The sequence below is a fragment of the Nuphar pumila genome, chromosome 6, assembly GCF_984573655.1.
Source record: "Nuphar pumila chromosome 6, dmNupPumi1.hap1.1, whole genome shotgun sequence".
Classification (NCBI taxonomy): Eukaryota; Viridiplantae; Streptophyta; class Magnoliopsida; order Nymphaeales; family Nymphaeaceae; genus Nuphar; species Nuphar pumila.
Genome location: NC_143254.1, coordinates 29,397,985 through 29,422,703, shown reverse-complemented (window position 1 = coordinate 29,422,703; position 24,719 = coordinate 29,397,985). Strand labels below are relative to the sequence as shown.

The following is a 24,719-nucleotide window of genomic DNA, read 5'->3' as shown; positions in this document are numbered from 1 at the left end:
TATAAAAAACTTTAAAAAGTAAGGTTTATTTTTGAAATTAGAGGCAAAATAAATTTTCTCAAAGAGAAAAAACAAAAGTGTTGGGGAAATTCTCATATTCCCATCAGATGCCGGCATCTTATAGACATGGCTGGTTTGAGCATCCCGAATGTGTGGTTGAGATCAAAAGGCTCAAAAAACCGTGAACGGCATCCAAGGGGCCCTTTCTATGAGCTGATCTCCTCTCGGCTCTCCCATCAAGGTGCCCCTCTCATGCACGCCCACACCTTCACACGGGCTCTCCTTTCGACGCCATAAACGACATCAGCCGTCCATTCAAGATGCTCTAAATGCCTGTTCATGATTTGAACGGCTCAGAAAAATGGTGCGGGACCCATTCGAATCATTAATATCATGGTTGATAGTTGGATGCCGTTCATCTCATAGATGAACAGCAATAAAGGACACCTGATGGTAGCTCTGAGGTGATCCACTTTCCCTCTCTGAATTGTAAAAAAGGCAAGCAAACGAGGCTCTTCTCTACACTGTCTCGTCCATTCATCGTCGTCTCATAACCCATTCTCATCTCCATTTTTCGATCCATTCTCTTCTCGAAGAAGAAGAGGAGGAGGGGAATCCCCATCGATTTTGTTGTCTCTTTGCAGGTTCTTCCAATGGCTTCTTCTCCCGCTCTCATTAGTGATACTGATGCATGGAAAGACTTGAAGGTTCATACACAACTCCCTTTCTTCTTCCATTTTTCTGTGGGTGTAGTGAAATTATGCACATAAGAATTCAGTAATACTTTTATGGTGATTTGGTTGCTTATTCCTTTGATAAAATTTCAGGGACACGTCGAATCTATCAACAGAACGCATCTTCGGGAGCTAATGAAGGATCCCGATCGTTGCGGATCGATGATGGTGTATGTAGAATCTCTCTCTTTCACTCTCAATTTTGATTTCTGTCAACGGCTGGGGAGTTTCTTTTCTCCAGGTGAGATTCTTTTTGTTGTCGGAATGCTTTTTGCCTAAACAGGGAATTTGAAGATCTGTTTTTCGATTATTCGCGGCAACGTGTTACGAAGGAAACCATGGGGAAGCTTTATAAATTGGCAGAGGTGAAGAAAAACAGTATTTGTTTGTTATTTTCCTTTCTTAAGGCTTTGGTGGGATAAATTCGAAAATATTTCATGCTTATGCCTTCTGTATGAATGGATTTATGTGCAGGCAGCTGATCTTAAACGAAAAATCGACGGCATGTTCAGTGGTAAACGAGTAAGTCTGTATTGCAGACGAATGCGAGATTCGTTCTCGTTGTTCTTGTTTTTTTAGGAAGAAAAAACTCAGTTGTGGTGAACGTGATCAGATAAACAGAACCGAGAATCGGTCCGTTCTTCACGTAGCTCTGAGAGCTCCCAGGGATGCTGTAATCTGCAGCGACGGGAAGAATGTGGTGCCTGAAGTTTGGAATGTGCTTGACAAAATCAGTGAATTCACGGAAAGGGTTCGGAATGGGTCATGGGTAAGGCCGAAGAGGGGATTTAATTCTTATATTCATTGGAGTTTGTTTCATGATCACTTCCTGGCCATTAATCAGTTGATCTTCAGGTTGGGGTGACAGGGAAGGTGTTGAAAGATGTTATCTCCGTCGGCATTGGGGGCAGTTACTTGGGTCCTCTATTTGTCCATACTGCTCTTCAAACAGGTCCGAACAATAAATTTATTTTATTCCTTTTCTCTTTCTTTTTCCATCGACAGCGTTCTTTTTATTTTTTTATTTTTTGGCATCTTGAAACCATGATAAACTTCATACTAATCGTTGGTTTTTCAGAACCGGAAGCCATGCAATGTGCAAAGGGACGCCAGCTGAGATTGTAAGTGCCTAGCTTCTGAATTCTTGCGCCATTCCGTAATCTGAAATATATTCGACAGTCTATGGTGCCATCAGCATGCTTAAGCGTTCGGGACATTGATAGTTTTTAGGGCTTGCAAAATGCGATCAACGTATCTTTTCTTACCTTCACAACAATTTTTATTTCATTTGTTGAGAACTGGAAGCAAGCACAAAAGAGTTTGATGTATTTCCCACTAGTATGTTTCAATAATGTGTTCTACTAAAAGAAATATATTCCCACACTAATCCCCATTATTGATGGTTTATGCATGCTTCTAGGTGTCGTCCGTTAAGCTTTTTATTCCTAATGCTGTTTATCCATTTCCGTGTCTGAAGTATATCCTTTTCATTTCACTGATACGGCAACTGTCTACTCTGAAAATTTATAACGCATCTTTGGGGAGCTATAATTTTTGAGTTTTCTGATGCTGATTCAAGAACTGATTCACAATTTTGAAGGTGTGCTTATGGCTGCCATGAACATTTTATGTATATGTGCCGTACTTTTAGCCCATGGTGCAGCCACCATGATGACCTCATGTCAATTCCAGCTGCTTTATTTGGGAGGGATCACTTGGTGTTTTTTGGGGGAGTTGAGTGTTGGAGAAAAGAAAGGACTCCTAAAGGGAATCAAGTATTCTTCTCCCTGGGAGACATGTGGATCCTTGTTTCCAACAAGTTAATGCAAAAAAAAAAGTCCCCAAAGTTCCTTCTCAAAATTCCCAAGACACAACATCCCCAAAAGACACCCTTTCACCAAACAGCGTCTCCCAAGGGATTTCAACTTGGCATCCTGTATCAGATCTCCATATACCTCAAAACCTTCAAACTTCACCTCTCAAATAGAGCCTTCTTTGTTTTCCTCAAATTTATCTGATTCCTTGGAATTCTTGCCGACCTGCATATTCCCATCCTTGGTATGCTTTAACTTATTTTCCTATAAAAACTATTTGTCAGTCTGGCTAATGTTGACCCGATCGATGTTGCTCGAAGTATTGCTGGTTTAGATCCTGAAACTACCTTGGGTATGTATTTCTTTTTTATCCCTCTTCTTGGTTGCTTTAATGTCACTAATTTTATATGTGTTAATAGCTCCTTTCTCTCATGAAAAACTTAACAGTGGTGGTGGTTTCAAAGACATTTACCACAGCTGAGACCATGTTAAATGCTCGAACTTTGAGGGAATGGATTTCATCCGCTCTTGGGTAAGTTTATATGAGTAATTCTTGCAATTCTATTCTGCTATAAATGCCTGGTCTAGTGTCTTGTTTCTCAAGCAAAACACTTGTGTTTTATTTGCAGTCCAGAAGCTGTGGCAAAGCATATGGTGGCAGTCAGTACAAACCTGACGGTAATTTGAAGCCTTTAATCATCAAACAAGATCTAGACATGCATCGCAAAAATATGCTTTACTTAAAAAACTTTGTTGCCAACTTTGGATATCCTAGTTGATACACTGTTCATAGCATGTACTGAAACATTTACTTGGTTTTAAATTTTAATAGTATGACAGGTGTCTTTTATTGGGCAGTGCCCATTGATTGTTCAGATTTTTAGCTTAACCTACCTTAGTGAAGCATTTCTGGTTAGGTTTTCAAAAATATCCACATATGTATTTGCTACTGTTTTCTGTATTTCATTTCCTAACTTTTTAAAACAAAAGAATATTCTTGACAATCTGAGCCTTTGATGGGATTTTGCTTCCACAACATGGATAAGTGGAACATGCTGCAATGATAATGATGAAAGCAAGCAATGCACAATATATACGAGCACTTGAGCTACTTGTTTAAGAAAAATGAGAGTCAAAAGACCCAACATAGACCAAGCAACCACTCTTAAACCATATCTTCATTTTGATGAAAACCATTTTTTTTTTAGCAACCTGTAGACTTCCCATTTACTTTTTTGAAAAACCCTCCACCGATTCGTTAAATATGAAATTAACAACCACCATAATTGATATCTAAATGGACCCTTCTTGTTGCAGTCAACCCAGAGCAAGTTAATCAGCCATTATCTAAAACTGTCCTTGAGAAGACTCTGCTTCTCAAGGCATGAGATTTGTCTAGAAATTTGAATACAAAAGCAAATGGTCTAACCTCTTTATGCAAGTAAATGAATTGATGTTCAACCATGTAAAATAGCAATTTACACAAAAACCTTAAGCAATTAATGTCCACTTTCCCAATAAAAAGTTGCATATGCTATGCATTTAACACCAGTTTTGTGCCTCAATACTTGTTTATCAACTGGAACACATGCCTCTCAACCACAAAGAGTCCAAAAGGGGCAGGCTCTCAAATGATGGTTCTGGAAACTCCCTCTTCAGTGTTTTTCTTCAAGGTCTCTGTTAAACCTTAAGGAGGTCTCACCTGTTTCTGGAGGTAGACTCAACAACTTTTATGCTTCCTTCAGTAAGAGATGACAAACGAGGGAAGCATAGTCTTCACACTCAACTCATGTATAGGTGGTTTTATTCCTATTTATATAATTTTTACTAGAAGTATTGCTGTCAAAATCTCCATGAGGCACATCTAATTGTGATATCTGCATTTTAATCTTCATTGATATGGGTGCTACACTTGGCGGATGACTGGGGGGTAGGGGTGGGGTTTCAGGCGTGGGGAATGTCTCAATTAGTAGTTGATTCAGTAACAGAGAAGATCTTTGTTGCTACTTTCTGTGATCAATGAAAGGTATGACAATAAGGTTCTCTGTCTTCTTTAGGAGGTGGTATGGTATGTTTGCCATGTCCATTATGAAGAGATCTCCAATGTCCACTTTTATTGAGTTCCACCTACTGTTGCTGCAGTATGAAAAAGCTGTCTTAATAGAGATTTAGAGCTAAAGGATAATGTTCATGATTCTCCAAGTACGGCTTCTTCTCAGAACAAAACAATAGAGATTTTTGTTATGTCCATATGGACTTTTGTGCTCAGAGTTTATTATCGACTCATCTTGGTATTTTAGCCACAGTTTGAGTGGTTAAACTGGAAACTAGCTTTGCATTTTTTCTTTTTTCTTCTCTGTTTTTATTGACTGCAATTCATTGTTTTGCTTTTTTCATTTCTTGAGCAGCTAGTGGAAAAATTTGGAATAGACCCTACTAATGCATTTGCATTTTGGGACTGGGTCGGTGGACGCTACAGTGGTACATTTTATTTTTTATTTTTTGCAATTTTCTAGGTAATGATTTAGTGTTGCTATAGTATCCTTCCAGGATATATTTATGTCAGAATAAGTGTCATTTTTCAGCTCTTAGCTTATTACATATTTAAGGCTTGCCCTGATATATACCAAATCATATTGGCAGTTTGCAGTGCTGTTGGTGTGCTGCCGTTGTCTTTGCAGTATGGCTTCCCGCTTGTTCAGAAGTAAGAAAATTCACAGAAACACATTTTACTATGAAGACTTCAAATATTATTTTAAAGAAATAATGTAGGAAAAGGTGTTTAACACATCTGGTGTATGTCTTCTTACCTGCTTGTTATCATTTTAGAGCTTAAATCTAATGAATAAATCTTTTTTGCCTTTTATGGTTTCTTTCCTAATGTTGATGCATGGGTGAGCAGATTTGGACCATGTGTTCTCATAAGACCATGTGCTATTTGAGCCATCAATGTAATTTGATGTCTTTTAAATATATTTTTTATTGGCACCACACAGGGATTCATGTAGTTTCGGTTGTAAAGTGTCCCAATGCAAGTCCTTCTATCTACTTATCTCTCTTTGTATATTGTTGTTTATCAAATGGTATTTTGACTAGTTCTGCTTGATTTCTTTTTATGTGGACTGTTTCTAGGCTTCATTATAATGGCCAAATAGTTCATGTGCATCAAACTGTCTTTTTTTTTTATCAATACACAAGCTGGGGGAATAACCCCATGGGGTTTGAACTCCAGACAGTTGGTTATGATTATGCGACCAAACTATCCAGCTATCCTACTGGACCCCAACTATGATTTTTAATGTATTTTGGATGATTTTATATTTTTTGGCTTGCATAAAAGAATTTCTGTTGAAACTGTAATGACTAAGTTTTTTGACTTTTGGTCATATTTCAATTGGAATTGTTAGTGTTCTATTTCGAGTATGCTAACAATATTATATCATTACTTAATGATGCCATGCCTGTTTCCCATCTTTGAATAGCTATTTGCATGCATTGAACTAGGTACTCTCTATTGTTTTGTGGAACATATGGATATATCTGTAGTAATTGGATGGTCAAAGATCGGTTCCTACTTTCTAAATCAATGTCTACAAAAGATGTTTCCTGATTTTATTTACCTTTAAGTTGATCCTTCTCATTCTGTAAATATGTTTCTTATGAGGCAATACTACCGATCTATGAAGGTTTTTAGAGGGGGCTTCATGCATTGACCGCCATTTTTATTCTACACCATTTGAGAGGAATATACCAGTAAGAAAGAGTTGCTTCATGGTTTCTTTTACTGCAGCATTTATGATTGTTCATTTTGTTAATTAAGCTATTTGAAAACAGGTTCTTCTAGGACTACTAAGTGTGTGGAATGTTTCTTTTCTTGGGTATCCTGCCAGAGTAAGTGTTAGCGTACTTAAAAACTGGATCAAAATGGTGACCTGCATCCTTAAGTTTTAAAATGTTATATAGGTCCTTGTAATCATGTTTAATTTTATATCTCTGCAGGCCATCTTACCGTACTCTCAGGCATTAGAGAAATTTGCTCCTCATATCCAACAGGCATGTTCATGCATCCTGCTGTCTTTTTTCCAAATGAAGTACCTTCTCCATTTTTAGTTTTCATGCAGGTTTTTGTTATTACAGGTTAGCATGGAGAGTAATGGGAAGGGTGTGTCAATAGAAGGCATTCCACTTCCTTTTGAAGCTGGAGAGATTGACTTTGGTGAACCTGGCACGAATGGTCAACATAGCTTCTATCAGCTAATACATCAGGTATAAATGCTACTTCTGAGTGGTGAAATGGACACAAAAGTATTTATTAGTGTCAAGGATGATGCATGCTAAGCAAATCACAAGGGTAAATCCAGGTTTATGCAATGCCACTCTGACCTGCTATGAACAATAATGATTGCTGGATGATAAAATGGGTATCCAAGTAATGAATAAATTCTTTAAACACATAATGATATTGCAGAAATTAATTCTCATTTACTTCCACTGTGCATCCAAAGGAATATCCCCTCTCTCTCTCTAACATAAAACTGAACCTTATCCATTATCCTAATGGTAGGATATTTTGGTAATTATATCTACAGATTGGAATGAACACCTAAATGATAGCAGATGACTTTCTTGGGAATCTCCACACCTGTTTATTTGGCAGATCGAGTTATTTACTTTTTGAATTGACAATGTATGATAACAGTAACAAATTGGCCAGGAGAACCTATTTCTGAACAGTAATATTAACATCTTTCTTTCTTTTTTCTCAAAAAAAGTTTTAGCTTATTATAAAGAGATGAATAAAAGTAGGGTAATCATTTACAGAACATATAGAAAACACAAAATAGTTGTAACATTAAATTCCAGGAATTTTAGACAATAATAGTTTACGTTTGTGTCTTTGTTGTACTTTTATTAGCATAGATGCTAATGTAGGTAAACAGAAATGGTAATTCATTTGGTAGGTATCATGTCAGTAATGCAAAATAACCTATGTCACAAGGACATGCTATTATAGGATCCCATGTCTAAGGGACATGACATGACATGACATGTGGACAGGCCACATGCTATGTATGATTTTTAATTCTTTATATTTAATATTTTCAATGATAAATATGTTCTTATATATAATTAACAAAGTATATTTTCCAATTAAATAATAAAAAGACCACATCTGTGTGTCCTATTATCAAGAGAACTGTCATGTCATGTATCCATTATCGAATCTGCATTGTCCGTATCCATCTGACATCGAAAAAAATAGTAGATTTATTGTTTTCAGATCCTGGGTGCTAGCAGATTGCAACTATAAAGTAGATAAGCATGTGCTTTCCGTCACCATACAAGTCGCCATACAATACGAAAGAAAACATGCCATATGAATTATGTGATCATATCCTACATTGTATAACTTGTAGCATATTCTAGTCTAAATCCTATATATAGAATTCCAAAATGGATACTTTGCGTATTAACTGTTTCAATGTCTTGTTTCTCATTCCAAAAAAAGAAAGTTTCAATGTTCACGGAGCATATGCTGTGCATATTAGCCTCAATTGGTTAATTAGTCCAATGCATTTTAAAGCTTTTCCTCCAATTAAGAACACAAAAAATACACATTTCGGGATTTTGTGGTACAAAAATGCGGGTGAGTCATGATTTTCATCTCTCTCTCTCTCTCGCTATTAATGCACTTAGTGGTACATGTTTCAGGGGCGTGTTATCCCTTGTGACTTTATTGGCATTAAAAAGTCACAGCAGCCTGTCTACTTGAAAGGTATTATATCTACAGTAAGTCCGGCTCCATGAATTGGGACTTCACCAATTGTTTAGGATGATCTTTTCTTTTCGATGGCCATTTTTTCTGATGTTTGTTGCATTTTGTTTCAGGGGAACCAGTGAGTAACCATGATGAGCTCATGTCCAACTTTTTTGCGCAGCCAGATGCGCTTGCTTATGGGAAGGTAGAGACCAGGATTATAATATTCTACTTTTTTAAAAACTTAAGATGGTGTAAATGTTTCACACAGTAAGTTCTTTCAGACTCCTGAAGAGTTGCACAGTGAGAAAGTTCCTCAGCATCTTATTCCTCACAAGGTATATTCTTTTTTCTTCTTTTTCTTTTCTTTTCCTTCTCCCTCTTTTATTTTTGGTGTATGGTTTCTTTTTGTTGTATAGCTCTTTAATTCATGCAATACTAATTGCAGACCTTCCTCGGGAATAGGCCATCGTTCAGCCTTCTCCTTCCCTATCTAAATGCTTATAATATTGGACAGGTAAATGCTCTTATTGAAGTAATTTTGCTTGTAGATGCTGACAAATTCACATCTTGTTGATGGTGCGCATAAAATTTCTGTTCCTTTATTATGTTTGTTGTTCATAAAGTATTGTCATGCAGGCACTTAGCATGCCTGTTCCGTGTTGACACGACATGACACATCGTGACACTCGGATACACCAGGATGCTTCATCATTACAGTCAAACTATTAGAACAGCATTACGTCATTAATCATTATCCTTCATTTATCTTTTGTGATGGTCTCAATTACTTATTCTGTATTCACTTGCATTCCTTTCTTTGTTATTTTTAAGTTGTCACCAATTATATTACATTTCAGTTCCAACTTAGTTTTATTAGTTGATGTTTTTAATTATAATGATTTAGAATTGCCGGTGAAGAGTTTGCACTTGTTGAGAAAAAAAAGAGTACGCACTTGAGATGATATTTATGTTTTATTGGCTTAGGTTAAGAAATACACACACAGACACATCTGCATGTGTGCATGCATGCTTGCACCTGTTTTTGTGTGTGTGTAGCTGTGTCTGAAAAGAAGTCGTATTTCATATATCTGGTTTTGGATCTGATCCAGATTCAGATCCAAAATCTAGTTCATTATGACACACATAAACTAATGGACTCAATTGTATTTGTCTATGTGTAAAGGGTATTTTTGTACCCTAATGTTTGTATTGTCTTATACTTAATGATATGCCTAATACGCAGGTCCCTGATTGAGGATTTTGCAGCAGCCACGTTCTCTCTCTCCTATTCTATGCTTGTTCTTGTGGTTGAATAACGGAACCCATGATTTCTATCATGGTATCAAAGCAAAAGATCCAATCTTGAAGATCATGTCCTTCTTGTGAACATTAAGTCGAGTTTCTTTATCTCCTTCTAAGGTACCTCTCGATCGGATCTCATCTATTCTTCCTGTCTTCTTTCTTAGTGCTTTTATCGCTTTGTCCTCAAATCAAATCTTGGATCTATTCAAGTTAATGTGTTTTTCTTTCTTCCAAAATCTAAATCTTGGATTTGTTCACGTTGACATATTTTCTTCTCTCTGATTTTCTGTTCTCTCTCTTACTGTTCTCTTCGTATTGCTGCACGTGATCTTACCCTAACAACAATTTAAATAATCATGCAAGAACAGATTTGATCTATCTGTGATTTCAAAGGTTGAAATCACGTCAAACTTGTTCTCTCTACTTTTTCAAATTGACGTCAGATCAGATTTTGATCTGGACGTGATCTCAGATCTGTCTTGATTAATTGATATTATCTTTGAACTTATTTTTCTCTCTGCTTTGGATTTCTTCTCTATTTCTTTGTAATTCAGAAAAGAAAACACGTTATTTTTAAAATAACGTGCCTCTTACTGGTTGAATTTTATTCAGAACAAATTTTACTGCATAGTCTGGTTTTCTGCCTCGGGTCTGCAGATCGTAAAAAATGGGGGGGGGGGCAGCAGAATTCTCTGAAATTAAATCTCAGTTCTGAATTTTATTCAAATTCAATAGACCTTATTTGTGATTGGGCTTTTGTTCTAAAGTACACTTTCTTGTTTCTTATTCTTTCTCATTTTCAATTTCAATAGAATATGAATTCATTTCCTCCTCCTCAATCCGGTCTTTCCTAAAACTTTCTTAGTCAACTCGTGTCTGAGAAACTGAATAATTCCAATTTCCTAACCTGGAAGAGACAAATGATCCCATTCATAAGAAGTCAGAATCTTTCTGGGCATCTGGATGACTCTGTCCCTGTTCCTCCAGAGTTCATACCATAAGAAGATAAGAATGGTGAGGGAGACCCTTCTATTACCTATGTTAGAAATCCAGAGTATGTATCTTGGATGAAGCAAGATCAGGCGTTGGTTGCCTATATCACTCTACTCTGTCACAGGAGGTGCTTGTGGCAATCCCAGACGACTGCTCGGCTATGCAGTTATGACACCAACTGGTTTAGACATATTGTCAGACCATAGTACTATTTTTAAAGAAAGAGTTTCAAATGTTGAGGACAGACTCCATGACTATCATGGAGTACTTGAACAAAATAAAGACTATTACAGATCAATTGGCTATCGTGGGATGCACAGTTAGTGACAAAGATATGGTGCAACAAACTTTGAGTGTGTTGGGACCTAATTATCATACGATGGTTACTTCCTTATTGTGTTTGCCAGATTTACCTACATTTGAAGATCTCCGTGCCAAGTTTTTACAGTATGAGATGACTTTGAAGGGATTATCTGAAGATACTCATGCTCACATTGGAGCACAAGACGTTCTTGCCACAGGGGTTGCCTATGGGCGAGGACATGGCAGGTATGATTTTTGGAAAAGGGGGGTCAAAAAAGGAATTGACAAGGAACTCGTGGAATATTACCTACACCCAGTGTTATTAAAAATGCGCCTCAAGGTGCAAAAAGTGCGCCTCACCTCAAGGCGAGGGGCTTTATGCCTTGAGGCGCACATATAAAGCGCAAAAGGCTCGAGGCGTGCGCCTCATACGCCTTGAGGTGCACGCCTCGGGGCGAGGTGCGCCTCAAGCCGAGGCGTATACACATCTAATTTTTTAGTCAAATGAGGGTCAAAACCCCTATTTGACCAAAAAATAGGGGTTTTTACATAGTTTTAATTGATTAGGTTAGTAAAAAGGCATTTTCACGCTCCACATTCTCCTGTTCGATCTTCGGCTCCTCTCTTGCTCGCGCTTCCCTCTCCTCTTCTACTTGCGCTTCCCTCTCCTTACCTGCCCACATCGCCACCACTGCCACCACTAAGCCGGCTTGCTCTCCCTCTCTCGGAGGTCAGGTGTGCTCTTTCCCCCCTCTCTCTCAATCGTTGATGCTCCTCCCCCCTTTCAACGAGTGTCTGCGAAAATCAGCGACTCTGCAACTGTTGTGCTGTTAGTGTGCTATCACAGGCACGTCTAGTGCAGCGTCCCATCTCCTTTAGATGAGCCTGGATGCTTTTAGCGGGCCCAGCCCACGCGTGAGTTCTTGCATACCATTCGTTATAACATTTGATGGATTTTGCAGCCCACGCGTGATCTCTACTTCCGATGGTAGAGGTCAACCTGATGCCATTCATCCATGCGATGAACAACATCCCATATAGTGTATGTTGAAAAACCTTAGCTGGTTTCTTTTTTTGTTTCCTGTTTTGTTTTTATATTGTTGAAATGAGTGTCGTTTGCATTTCATTTATAATGAATGGTTTTTATTAGCATGTGCACACAATAGACTGCTGTATTGTTCTACTTTTTGTTTCCTTGCTGCATTTGTATTAGCATTTTATTTTCATTGGATGTCCCCTTGTTGAAAAAAACAAAAATCTGTTCATTGGATGTTCTCTTGTTGCATTAAATTATATCGTGCTATGTCTTTACCCTCTTTCCTCCTTTTACAGGATCATCTAAATGGTCTTTAAAATTTAGAATATTCGTTTGGACATTGAGATCACGTTTGGATGTTATTTATTGTTTGAATGAAAATCATTCTAAGGTGTTGTCAGATGACCTGAATTTTCTTTATTGATCACAATATTAATGACATTATATACTTTTAATATTGATTTTCACTTATCAGATTTTAATATTAATGAGATTTTTTATTTCTTGTTGGTTGTTGCTTCATCAATAAAGATTTTTTTATTTATTTATAATTTTAGATATTTTTTATAGTTTTTTTAAGTTTATTTTTTTTTGAGGCTTACGCTTTACGCCTCACCTTAGATTTTGGTGGAGCGTCTCGCTACGCCTCAACGCTTTTCACAACACTGCCTACACCCAATATTCTTCCTAATTCGCAGAGGCAAAGAACAATACCCACTTGTTTTCTATTCCACAAAAGGGGGCATATCAAAGCTAATTGTTGGTTTAATCCTCAAAATAGAGGAAAGCAATTAGAGACAAGAAAGGGGACAGATAAATTGAAGAACAATGAAGGAGTTGTTATTATCTGCCTTAGCTGAATTGAATTTAAAACAGAATGATCAGGGCACTTGGTATGTTGATTCCGGTGCAACCACTCATGTTACTGGTGATGCTGGTAAGCTCCTAACTCTTGTTCCTTATGTTGGTAGAAATAATATAGTCACTGGAGATGTGTCTCATCACCATATTTCTCACATTGGAAACTCTGTCATTCCTATGTCCAATTCTTCGCTCATTCTTTCAAATGCCATTCATACTCCTAACATCAAGAAAAATATTGTTTCTTTTTCTAAGCTTGTAGATGATATTAATGCTTCAGTTGAGTTTACTCATTTTTCTGTTCGTGTCAAGGACCTTCACACAAGAAAAACATTCGCTGAAGGAAAATGACAAGGGAATATGTACGTCTTCCAAGAGAATCCTTTGTTCAGCTTATTGGTTCCACCTTGAAGCTTACCTTACCATCTAAGTAACAGGGACCCTGCAAAGCAGGTGCCACACCCGCGTCGACGCGATGCGACGCGGGTACACGTGCGGGTGCGGCACCGGGTGCGGTCAACACGACCTTGGATGCGGTCAATGCACCCAGGGTCATTTTCGTCCATATTTCGAACGTTAAAAAAAAACCCAATGAAAAGGAGTGATTAGGGCAAATTTTTTTTGCCCAAATCACTTTCCTCTCCTCTCCTGCGCAGCTCAGCTCGAGCCCTCTCCTCCCGACGCCACCTCCTAAGCTTCTCCTCTCCCTCGTCGCAGGTATGTCCCTCTCGTTCTCTGCTTGTGTCGACAGGGGAGGGGGCCGAGCCCCCCTGCGCCCTCTCTTTCTCTTGTTGGGTCGGCAGGGGAGGGGCCGAGCCCCCCCCCCCCTGCGCCCTCTCGCTCTAAAGGTGGTTCGGCAAGGGAGGGGCCGAGCCCCCCCTGCTCCCTCTGATTTCGGCAGGGGAGGGGCCGAACCCCCCTCTCGCTCTCTTGTTGGGTCGGCAGGGGAGGGGCCGAGCCCCCCCTCTCGCTCTCTTGTTGGGTCAGTAGGGGAGGGGCTGAGCCCCCCCTGCTCCCTCTGTTTTCGGCAGGGGAGGGGTCGAGCCCCCCCCCTCTCGCTCTCTTGTTGGGTCGACAGGGGAGGGGTCGAGCCCCTCCCCCCTTTCGCTCTCTTGTTGGGTCGGCATGGGAGGGGCTGAGCCCCCCCTGCTCCCTCTGTTTTCGGCAGGGGAGGGGCCGAGCCCCCTCCTCTCGCTATCTTGTTGGGTCGGCAGGGGTGGGGCTGAGCCCCCCCTGCTCCCTCTGTTTTTGGCAGGGGAGGGGCCGAGCCCCCCCCCCCCCTCTCGCTCTCTTGTTGGGTCTGCAGCCCCTCCCTATTTTCGGCAGGGAAGGGGCCGGGCCCCCCATCTTGCTCATTTTGATTTCAGGGAAGGGGCCTAGCCCCCCTTCTCGCTCTCTTGTTGGGTCGGCAGGGGAAAGGCTGAGCCCCCCCCCCCCCCCATCCCCTCTGTTTTCGGTAGGTGAGAGTGTCAAGCCCCCGTCCCTACTCCCTATTTTTGGCAGGGGAGGGGCAGATCCCCCCTCAATGATTTTATATCAAGATAATGTCAGTCTGTATAATTGATTTAAAAATTTGAATGTATTTTTTTTTGTTTTCAGGATAAAAATGACAGATAAAGGGAAAGGACTTACGTCATCCTCATCCCAACATGTGAGTTCTGCTGCTAGTTTTGCTGATAATTGTAGTGAGATTGATGATGTGGGGCCACTATGGGTACATGTAGATAAACTTTCAAAAACTGGAGAAGGAGGTGGTGGAAACAAGAGATTTCGATGCAAGCTCTGCGAAAGAGATTTTGTTGGGTCTTACACAAGAGTGAAGTCTCATTTGTTGAAGATACCAGGACATGGCATTTCAGCTTGCAGAAAAGTTGATGAGGCAATGCGAAGACAATACAAAAAAATACAAGAAGAATATGAGAAGAGAAAGACAATGGCCGATTCTTCTGCAGTCAGTGTGTCATTTGCAAGCCACCAAGAAGATGCTGAAAAAAAGAAAAGTCAATGTAGGAGGTAGAGGAACGATACAAGCATCATTCAATACATATGGTGGAGAAGAATTGGATAGAAAAGTTGCGAGGTATTTTTATTCTGGTTCACTCCCATTTAATGCGGCTGGAAATCCTTATTGGAAGGATTTAGTAACATCTTTGGCAAATTGTAATTTGAGTGGTTATGTGCTTCCAAGTTCAGAAAAAATACGAACCACACTTCTTGCAGAATAAAGGGCCAATGTGGAGAGGTTGCTGGAGATTAAAAAATATTCATAGGAGCAAAATTGAGTTTCTATTGTGTCTGATGGATGGACAAATATTCGAAGGCGTCTACTGATCAATTTCATTGCTTGTTCGCTTAGTGACCCAATATTTTTGAAAGCAGTTGATGCATCTGGGGAATATAAAAATGCAGAGTATTTAAAGAGATTGTTTATAGAAGTCATAAAAGAAGTGGGTGATCAGAAAGTGGTACAAATCATTACAGACAATGCTTCTGTTTGTAAAAGTGCAACATTGAGTTTAGAGAGTGAGTACCCTCATATTTTTTGGACTCTCTATGTAGCACACAGCATAAATCGAACCCTAAAGAAACCCCAAAGAAGAAGAAAATTCACAAGCATATGCTTTATGTTCATGGATTGAAAATTTAGAAAGAAATATCAAAAGCATTAGGGATTTTGTTGTTAACCACCATCGTGCTAATGCTATATTTTTAATAGGCATTCTGACTTGAAATTGTTGAAGGTCGCTGAAACACGTTTTGCGTCCATCATTGTGATGGTGAAGAGGATTAAAAGAGTGAAGAATGCTTTGATTAATATGATGACTGATGAAAATTGGACATTCTATCGTGCTGATGATGATATCAAAGCTCAAGAAATTAAAAAATTCATTCTTGATGATGAGTTTTGGGACAGAGTGATATACTTCCTTCAATTTACGCAACTTATTTGGGAAATGTTAAGAGAAGTTGATAATGATGAGCCTATGCTTCACGAAGTTTATGAAATGTGGGATAATATGATTGAAAAAATACAAGCTATAGTTTTCAAGCATGAAAAAAAATCCTGTATTTGATGATTCTGATTTTTTTAATCATATTCAATCAATTTTAGTCGGAAGATGGGATAAGAGCAACACTTCTTTGCATTGCATGACACATTCTCTTAATCCAAAATATTATGCAAATAAGTGGCGGGCTGGTGGTATTGGTTGTGTCCCTCCAAATTTAAACCCAGAGCTATCAAGACATAGAAATATGTGTATGACAAGACTTTTTCTAGAAGTATATCTTCTACATCAAGTCACACAAGAGTTTGGAAAATTTTCATCTTTGAGATTATATGGACCGACATTATCCGCGAGAGAAAAAGATAATATAGATCCTATCACATCGTGGTCAACATTTGGATCAAAAACACCTCTTTTCCAATGTCTTGCATTAAGATTGCTATCGCAACCTGCTAGTTCATCTTATTGTGAAAGAAATTGGAGCACATATTCTCAAATCCACAACATGAAGAGAAACAAACTCACCAGTAAGCGTGCAGAGGATTTAGTATATGTTCATTCAAATGTTCGATTACTTTCGTGAACCAATGATGAATACAGGTACTAATTTGCTCTTTTAGTTATTTGATTATTTCTTAGTTTTTCATTTAAATATACTTGTATTGTATTTAACATTTTCAAATTGGGTTTGTAATGCAGACAAGGAACATCCAAATTTTGTGATGTAAACCCAAAAGAGTGTGACTTCGAGGGAGAGCATGATTTCAACATAAAAAATATGGATTTAGCTGAGCCCAGTATTTCTTCTAATGATGCATTTGATGATAAAGAAGAAAATTATTAACATCCATTACTTCATCAAGATATACTTTGGTATGTAATTTAGTTCTTTTATGCTTTACTTATTTGATTGATATTTAGGTTGATTTATGTAATTGCTTTACTTATTTGATTGATAATTTGATATTTAGGTTGATATACTGCATGCATGATGAATGATATTATGATTAAACTGTTAAAACTTCAAAATTATATATATATATATATATATATATATATATATATATATATATATATATATTTACATTTTTGCCCCTACTGCACCCCTGCATCCGGGTTTTTTGGAAGTGCCGCATCCTCGCACTCACACCCGCACCCATGTGACATAGCTCACGATCTTCTTCAGTACTCCTTAAGAGTGTTTTTAGTCTCTCTGAATGTATTGAGCCGAATATTTGACATGGTCGTCTAGGTCATTGTAGCAGTCGTTTTATTGAAAGCTTGTTTCAAGCAGTCTTATTGCCAAGTCAAGTCTAAGATTAAGTGTCGATGATAAAAAATGTTCTAGTTGTATTCAGCGAAGAGTCACGTTCTTCCATTTCATTCTATTAATAAAAGAGCTTCAAGACCGTTTGAAATTATCTCTTCTGATGTTTGGGGTCCTGCTCCAGTTCCCTTCTATGTCTGGAATTAGATATTATCTCATATTTGTTGATAGCTATTTTCATTGTACATGGATCTTCTTTATAAAATGTAAATCTGAAACCTTCAAGTTATTTCAAAATTTTTATTCTTTTGTTCAAAATCAATTCTTTGAGAATATTCTCTGTTTCCAATGTGATGGAGGGGGTGAATTCTCTTCAAATGACTATTAATTTTCTTCAAACAAATGGAATAAGTAGGCAGGTGTTTTGCCCTCGTACACCTCAACAGAATGAGATTGATGAATAGAAGCATCGTCATATTGTCGAGAGTGCAATGAGCATGATGCATGATAGTAATCTTCCAGTTACCTTCTGGCAGAAGTTTTTCATTCAACGGTCTATGTCATAAACAGATTGCTTATGAATATCCTAGAAGATAAATCACCCTATTTTTCTTTGTATGGTGCTCATCCAAATTATCGTGATTTGCACATATTTGGTTGTGTATGTTATGTTCATGTTGACAGTTTAATGCGGCACAAGTTCTAGGATAAGGCTCTGAAGTGCAGATTCGTGGGATATGCTGACGACTATAAAGGGTATGAATGTTATGACCCTGTGAGTAAGCGCATCAAAGTATCCAGGAATGTTGTTTTTGATAAATTAAACTTTGATCATCATGTTGACACTTCTTTTGAAATTGAAGTTTATTATCTCTGGTTGAATTCTGATCTCTTTTCCAGTATTGATGATACTTGTCCTCCAGAATGCGATCAAAGGAATGAAGAAACCATGTCTAATGTCGTACAAAGGGCTCAAGAAAGCATGAGATCTGAACCACTCTTGGCACCCGAAAGGTATAAAGGCATAGTTTACTCTCGACGAGAGAAGAAGGCTCCTTCTATCTCTAATCAAGAGATGAACTCTCCTTTTGTCTCTTCCATCTCTTGAACTTAGAAGATCTACTCGCTCTCGGCATCCGATTGAAGGTGGGTTAGTTATGAATACTTCACAATGGACTTTCAACTCTTTCTGACCTCTTTAGCTAAGGAAGAACAACCCACAATATTTTATCAAGCCGCAAGTTCAAAAGGTTGGATCGAAGCTATGAATGAAGAAATGAAGGCTCTCCATAAATGTGGCACTTGTGATATTGTTTTCAGACTACATGATAGAAATGTTGTTGGGTCGAAGTGGGTGCATAAAATAAAGTACAAGCCGGATGATACTATTGAACGATACAAAGCAAGATTTGTTGCAAAGGGATTCACACAGGAGCAAGGACAAGATTATGATGAGACCTTCAGTCCAGTCGTGTAAATGGACACTATCAAAATTATATTATCATTAGCTATTGAGCACCAATGCTCACTTAGTCAATTGGATGTCAAAAATGCATTTCTGCATAACAATCTAAAGGTGGAGGTATACATAGAACAACCCACTGGATATGCAGAAGGGAACTCCAAAGAATACATGTGTAGGTTGAAGAGAGCTATATATGGTTTGAAGCAAATGTTTCAGTTTTGGTTTGATAGTTTCTCTCTTGAAGTAGAGAAATATGATTTCAGTCGATCACTTCTTGACCATTCTCTTTTCATATTCAAATAAAAAGATATAGTTACCCTGTTATTGATATATGTGGACATTATCATTACAGGTAACTCTAATGAACATATTGATGAGGTCAAAGAGCTTCTGAATCACAGATTTAAGATGAAATCTAGGTAAATTGCAATATTTTCTTGGATTTGAAGTTGACAGGATTGTTGAAGGCACGACTCTCACCCAATACAAGTATACTATTGATGTTCTCAGCAAGGCAGGTATGAAAGATTGCAAACCTCTAGGCACACCCAACATTCTTCATCAGAAACTACGTTCCTAAGATGAAGATTTGTACGAGGACCCTACAAAATATCGCAGGATAGTAGGGATGATACAATATCTCACCTTCACTCGGCCTGGTATTGTTTACTCGGTTAATCAAGTATCTCAGTTCATGCACAAACCACATGTTGGACATATGAAAGCTGTTAAACATATTATTCGATATTTAAAGGGAACTATTGGAGATGAACTCCTGTATAGAAAGAACATGAATAGGCATCATGCGCATGAACTTCTTGCCTACACAGATGCAGACTGAGCAGGAGACCCAGATGAGCGCAGGTTAGTCTCAGGTTATTGTGTTTTCATTGGCCTAAATCTGATTTTCTAGAGTAATAGGAAACAAAAGGCTATTGCCAGATCAAGCATAAAAGCTTAATATAGATCAATGGTAGCTGCCACAACTGAAGTAACATGGATTAGACATCTGTTGACTGAAATAGGAGAATCGATCTCTCAATGTCTTCTCTTATGCGACAATCAAAGTGCCATTAACATGTCCTTTAATACCATCTATCTAAGCCGAGCCAAGCATATTGAAATAGATCAACATTTTGTGAGAAAGAAGGTTGAAGAAAAAGAAATTGAACCTGAATTTGTTCGAACTACTGATGAAGTTGCTGACTTGTTTACAAAAGGGCTGATCAAGGACAGATTTTGGATGTTAAAAGGTAAGTTGTTTATGGTTCAAAACCATGTACAACTTGAGGGAGGGTGAAAAGAAGTCGTATTTCATATATCTGGATCCAAAACCGTGTTCATTATGTCACACACAAATTAATGGACTCAATTGTATTTATCTCTATGTGTAAAGGGTATTTTTGTACCCTAATGTTTGTATTGTCTTATACTTAATGAGATGCCTAATAGCCACGGTCTCTCTCTCCTATTCTATGCTTGTTCTTGTTGTTGAATAACGGAACCCATGATTTCTATCAGTGTCCTCATGTATTAATTTTTGAGAATTGTTGTATTATACCAAGCATGTCTGCATCATTGTCCCGTTACTGCATCCATATCCATATAACGTCCTCAACCTAAAGTTAGTGACTGCTTTAGACTGGTGGATCATGAACACTTTCCAATTTTTTAAAGGGTCATTATCTTCTTTTATATAGGCATCAAACTTGGAGGATTTTAGTGAACTGAGTTTATTTCTTGTTAAATTTGGGGGTGCTTCTTTTCTTCTACCTACTTGATGAATTTTCATGTCAACAAACAAAATAACTCTGCACAGCAAGGAAAAGTGACAGATGCATCAATGGCTCAATAGCATCATACTGTTGAGTCAGGTTTTGCAGAATCAAGGGTAGTTATTGTTAATCTGCTGTCTTTAATTACTGATTCTTAATCAATAATTCATAATGTTTCATAATTTAATTAATCTTGACATTTATAAATAAAATTATTTTGCTGAGCATACCATTGTGAAGTTTTTGTACATTGTGGGTCGTTGATATTGGATGCCGTAAAAAACCTTTCTGCATGTCATGTCTCATGATTTAAAACCCAAATTTACCTAATGAAACCTTGTACATTGTAGGTTCTGACTTCTGACGTTCAAAAAAAGAAACAAGAAAATGAAAAAAAAGAGTGGTGTCTACTCATACTTTCATTAGCACCAAATATGTAATCCCACCCCCCCTCCGCACGTGCACATACTCATCTTTGCACTAGCAAGAGACTAACAGTTTGTCTAGCAACAGTGTTGGGTTTGATTGAATTCCATGTTTCCAGGGTGCCATTCTGTGTTTGTTCCCACGGCCTCACAATTGGATGCTTGTAAACCTCCAGAAACACTCTTAATGGTTTCCTTTTTGTTTTCAATACCCTTTTCAAGTACAGTGTCAATCAAATTCTTATAGTACAGTAAGATAATCACTGTAATGTAGGTTTTCCAGCGTGTTTTTCAAAACATTGATAAGCATCCATCTCCAATTCCAGGCACTTCATCTGAAGCATAAATTGATAGTTGATCGTACCAAATATCTAGTACATTTAATCAATAGATGTCGTCTCTGTATCCATTTAGTTAGGAACATGTTTCAGATAAATTGATTTTGATGTTAGCACAGGCTTTTAAGAACTTTAAGAATCAATCACACATTGCATCAAAGTTTTTTGTCAAAAGCAGGAAACGTTTTTTTTTGTTCAAAAAAAGGAGTTTTTTTTTTGTTCAAAAAAAGGAGTTTTTTCTTCTTCAAATGGCTGAAGAAGACAAGCAAGAAAGAATTTACTTTTTCTTCTAGGTTGGAAGTGATGCATATTGCTCTTTACTCACAGTTCGGAATGCTGCATGCGCATCTTTGTACCTCCATATGTGTCTCATGCTGATCAGCTTCTACTTTTGTTCTTTTAATAAAAAATACATGTGGTTCACGTGGTGAGCACCTTTATTACAAGCACTGGAACCAGTCTTTTTGTGCTATAGTTTTCATGCATTCTTCCTGGAGTTCCCATGTAGTTTTTTATTTCTGCAGCATTCAACTATTGTTGGATATTGATCTTTTTCCTGTGTCTGCAGTTATTGGGGATTTATGAGCACCGAATTGCAGTAGAAGGCTTTATATGGGGGATAAACTCTTTTGACCAGTGGGGGGTGGAGTTAGGCAAGGTAAAAGTTTAAAGTCATGTATTTCTATGTAGGGTGTGTTTGAGTGCCTTGATGCCTCAATCTGAGAGGAATTTTGGACTCATCAATCTCTGGCCCATCTCCCCCAGGTCAGGCCAGAGATTCGTGAATCTACACTAAAAATTGAATATCAAACCCTCAAAAAATCAAGGATCAAAGTGTCGGTATTTCAATTACTTCCCAGGCCAAATCCAATCCCTTGGATCCGAGATCTGAGGGGTTTAAGCACACCTTTAAATATTATATCCTTCATCTGAAGATTTACTTTTCTTCATTTATTTTTTTATCTATATATCTGTTTTTCTGCTTACAGTCCTTGGCAGCTCGAGTTAGAAACCAGCTGAGCTCCTCTTGTGCGAATGGTGCACCAATTGAAGGATTCAATTATAGTACCACTTGGTTGATGAAAAAGTATTTGGAGGTAACACTCAAACCATTCTCTGGGGGTGATATAATGGATTGATCATCATCTTTCAACTTAGCACAAGATAAATCCACATATTACATTAAGAATTGCCCAACGAAAAATTCCATGGATGGCAGATCATGTGCTTTATTGTTTTGGTGACTGAATTGGAAAAACCAACTATAACTCTAAGATCTGAATCATGCATTTGGGTTACAACTTTTGATATCTGGATTCTGAATAGAATGTTATTTCCCTTCATTTTCTGCTCATTTAATATGTTTATAAGATTAATTACGTCTCAAATTATTGTCCTAGTTCTGTCAAGAACTGCTCACGTCCATGCTTTGAAACATCACAGAATAAGGTTGCAGACTGCGCTTAGGGTTTTCCCCTTTTTTCTTAGGGAAATGCTGTTCTGGATGTAAAGTCATGGTGTATTTAGTGAATCTCCGCTTATGCTTATAGATTCTTTTTTGTGCAGGGAGGGTCTCATGTTGGTTCACATGGTTCCACTTTGCTTCCTAACCTATGATAATGGTGAAATTGCTATCAGAGTCGATCACTGAACCCACGTGTTTTTTCATTTTTGCTGTAGGTTAACCATGTGTTGTATTTGGATTATCAGGTCATGTTTTAGATATGTTTGTTATGCTTCTAGTTCCTGTGGAAAGACTTTATCATGTGTTCACAGACTGCCACTTCAAACCTCGTGAATAATTTTCATGCCTCGTTGGGGAATAAGTGTAGTAGTACGCATCAGGGATTTCAAATGAAGAGCAATTTCACATGTTCGTTTATGGCGGTTTCTTGTGTGTTTAGTTGCAATTCTGCCTTCAGTTTGAAGATGCACTGCCTGTGTTGAATCTCTTGCTCGTACGGCATTGCTATTTGCAAATCAACATGTTGGCGCGTGACTGTGGCAGGGATGAATTTTGAATTTGTTTAAGTCAGTTCCAACATAATCCTCTGCAGGGTACTTATAACTAGGGGTGTCATCTCTTGCTCATACGGCATTGCTATTTACCTATAGGGTTCGGATATGGTAATAAATACAAAGGCCCGATTAAGACCTGGGTCCGGACCCAAAGGTCCGATTAATACATGGAGCCAGGTATAGTTGTGAAATTTTATACCGGGCCCGACCAGAGTTCCGCAATTTTCAATGTAAAAATGATAAAATAAATATTATTTACTGGGTGTGGCTCAGGTCTTGTTCATGTAGTTCTTATTGGGATTGGGTATGTTTCTCTTACTGTGGGTCTGATTAAACCTGGGTTCAGATCTGATGCCATACCCGAAAATAGGGGCCTGGTCTGGTTCCACCTGGGTCTGAATCAAACCTGACCCATCGACACAGGACCGATATCTTGGTATGCTAACTCTATTCATCTGTTCTTTTAATTGTCAAGGTGCACCTGTGGGTTATTTAGCTCTTTGGATGCTCAAGGAGATATTTTTGTTGGTGTTTCTTTCAGTAAGGGGGCGTTTGTTTCATGCCCTTTCCTACAACAGAGTTAATAGAGATGAAGCAAACATTTTCATAAGAAATAAGTGGTGGGGTTCACATTGTCACGGGCTTAGAAGCGAAGGCCCCCGCGACGTAGCTTCGGGCAATCACAAACAGCGAAGGCAGGCCTTTTTAAGCGCACAAGCAATACACAACACATGAGCAAAAGCAAGAGTACGCGTATGCACAAAGAGAGCAAAGATGTAATGATGCAAAAAGCTTCTTTATAGATACTTGAAAGCAAAGTACATCCAGAGGGTTCAAATACACAAGGTGCTTAAGCCGTAAGGCCTTGTGGGGGCACTTGAGAGTGTCAAAGAGGTATATATATCAAAGCAAAAAGGTGAAAAGCATGGCGGTCCAGGACACGCTCCCCCGCCTAAGTCGGCACCATCCTTGACGCCAATTGTTCATGGTAGTCTTCTACAAGCTGTCGATATTGAAACATGTTGTTGGCCTTCTCCCAGGTGGCTTTATATTCTGGTAATCCCTTCCACTGCATTAAGTATTTTTTGACTTTTCCTAGATAGTTGTTGGAATGGTTGAGGATGACTTTGGTTCTCTGCCTGATATACTGACTGTTGTGGGAGCCTGTTGTGGGATCGAACCACGTTGAGGCATGCTTCGTTGAGGATCTCCTTCATCTTCGTGGAACGACTTCATGCTACATATGTGGAATACCGAATGCACTTAAAAGTTTGCTGGCAAGTCCAGTCGGTACACCAAGATTTTCACATGTTTGATAATGGTGAAGAGACCATCATACTTGCGGATAAAGCCTCGGTGGTGGCCCCAAAAGATAGCTGTGCAGTTGGGAAAGAGCTTGGCCAACACTTTGTCTCCAACGCAAAATTCTGCTGAATGACACTTCTCATCTGCCCATTTCTTCATGCACTTGGTCGCCTTGTTTAGGTATGCTTTCGCCAACTCAGTCTGATCTTGCCAATTCCTAACGAATTGGTATGCATAAAGTGGTTTGCCACGTCCTCGCGCAGCAAGGGAGTGCAGAGTCTGCAATTATTGTCCGATTGTGACTTCAAATAGA

General features: G+C 38.5%; 1 protein-coding gene across 2 annotated transcripts; it reads left to right on the top strand.

The window, feature by feature from the left end:
* The first annotated feature begins 471 nt into the window (after nt 1-471).
* On the top strand, nt 472-22,954 carry LOC149834515 (glucose-6-phosphate isomerase, cytosolic-like). Of its 2 annotated transcripts, none has more exons than XR_016432779.1 (23): nt 472-707; nt 828-904; nt 1,018-1,099; nt 1,209-1,256; nt 1,348-1,503; nt 1,590-1,686; nt 1,813-1,855; nt 2,833-2,900; nt 2,996-3,080; nt 3,178-3,226; nt 4,957-5,029; nt 5,192-5,252; nt 6,235-6,301; nt 6,383-6,439; nt 6,548-6,601; nt 6,686-6,814; nt 8,261-8,324; nt 8,438-8,511; nt 8,591-8,644; nt 8,755-8,823; nt 9,553-9,728; nt 21,651-21,740; nt 22,072-22,118. XR_016432779.1 is itself a non-coding variant. In XM_090011454.1 (23 exons), exons 1-23 carry the CDS (start codon nt 654-656, stop codon nt 22,697-22,699), a joined length of 1,710 nt encoding a protein of 569 aa, XP_089867580.1. In that variant the 5' UTR covers nt 472-653; the 3' UTR covers nt 22,700-22,954. The 2 variants fall into 2 exon arrangements, 1 of the variants encoding a protein (XP_089867580.1); XM_090011454.1 differs by lacking the exon at nt 9,553-9,728 and adding an exon at nt 22,649-22,954 and having other exon boundaries at nt 22,072-22,179.
* Nucleotides 22,955-24,719: the final 1,765 nt, after the last annotated feature.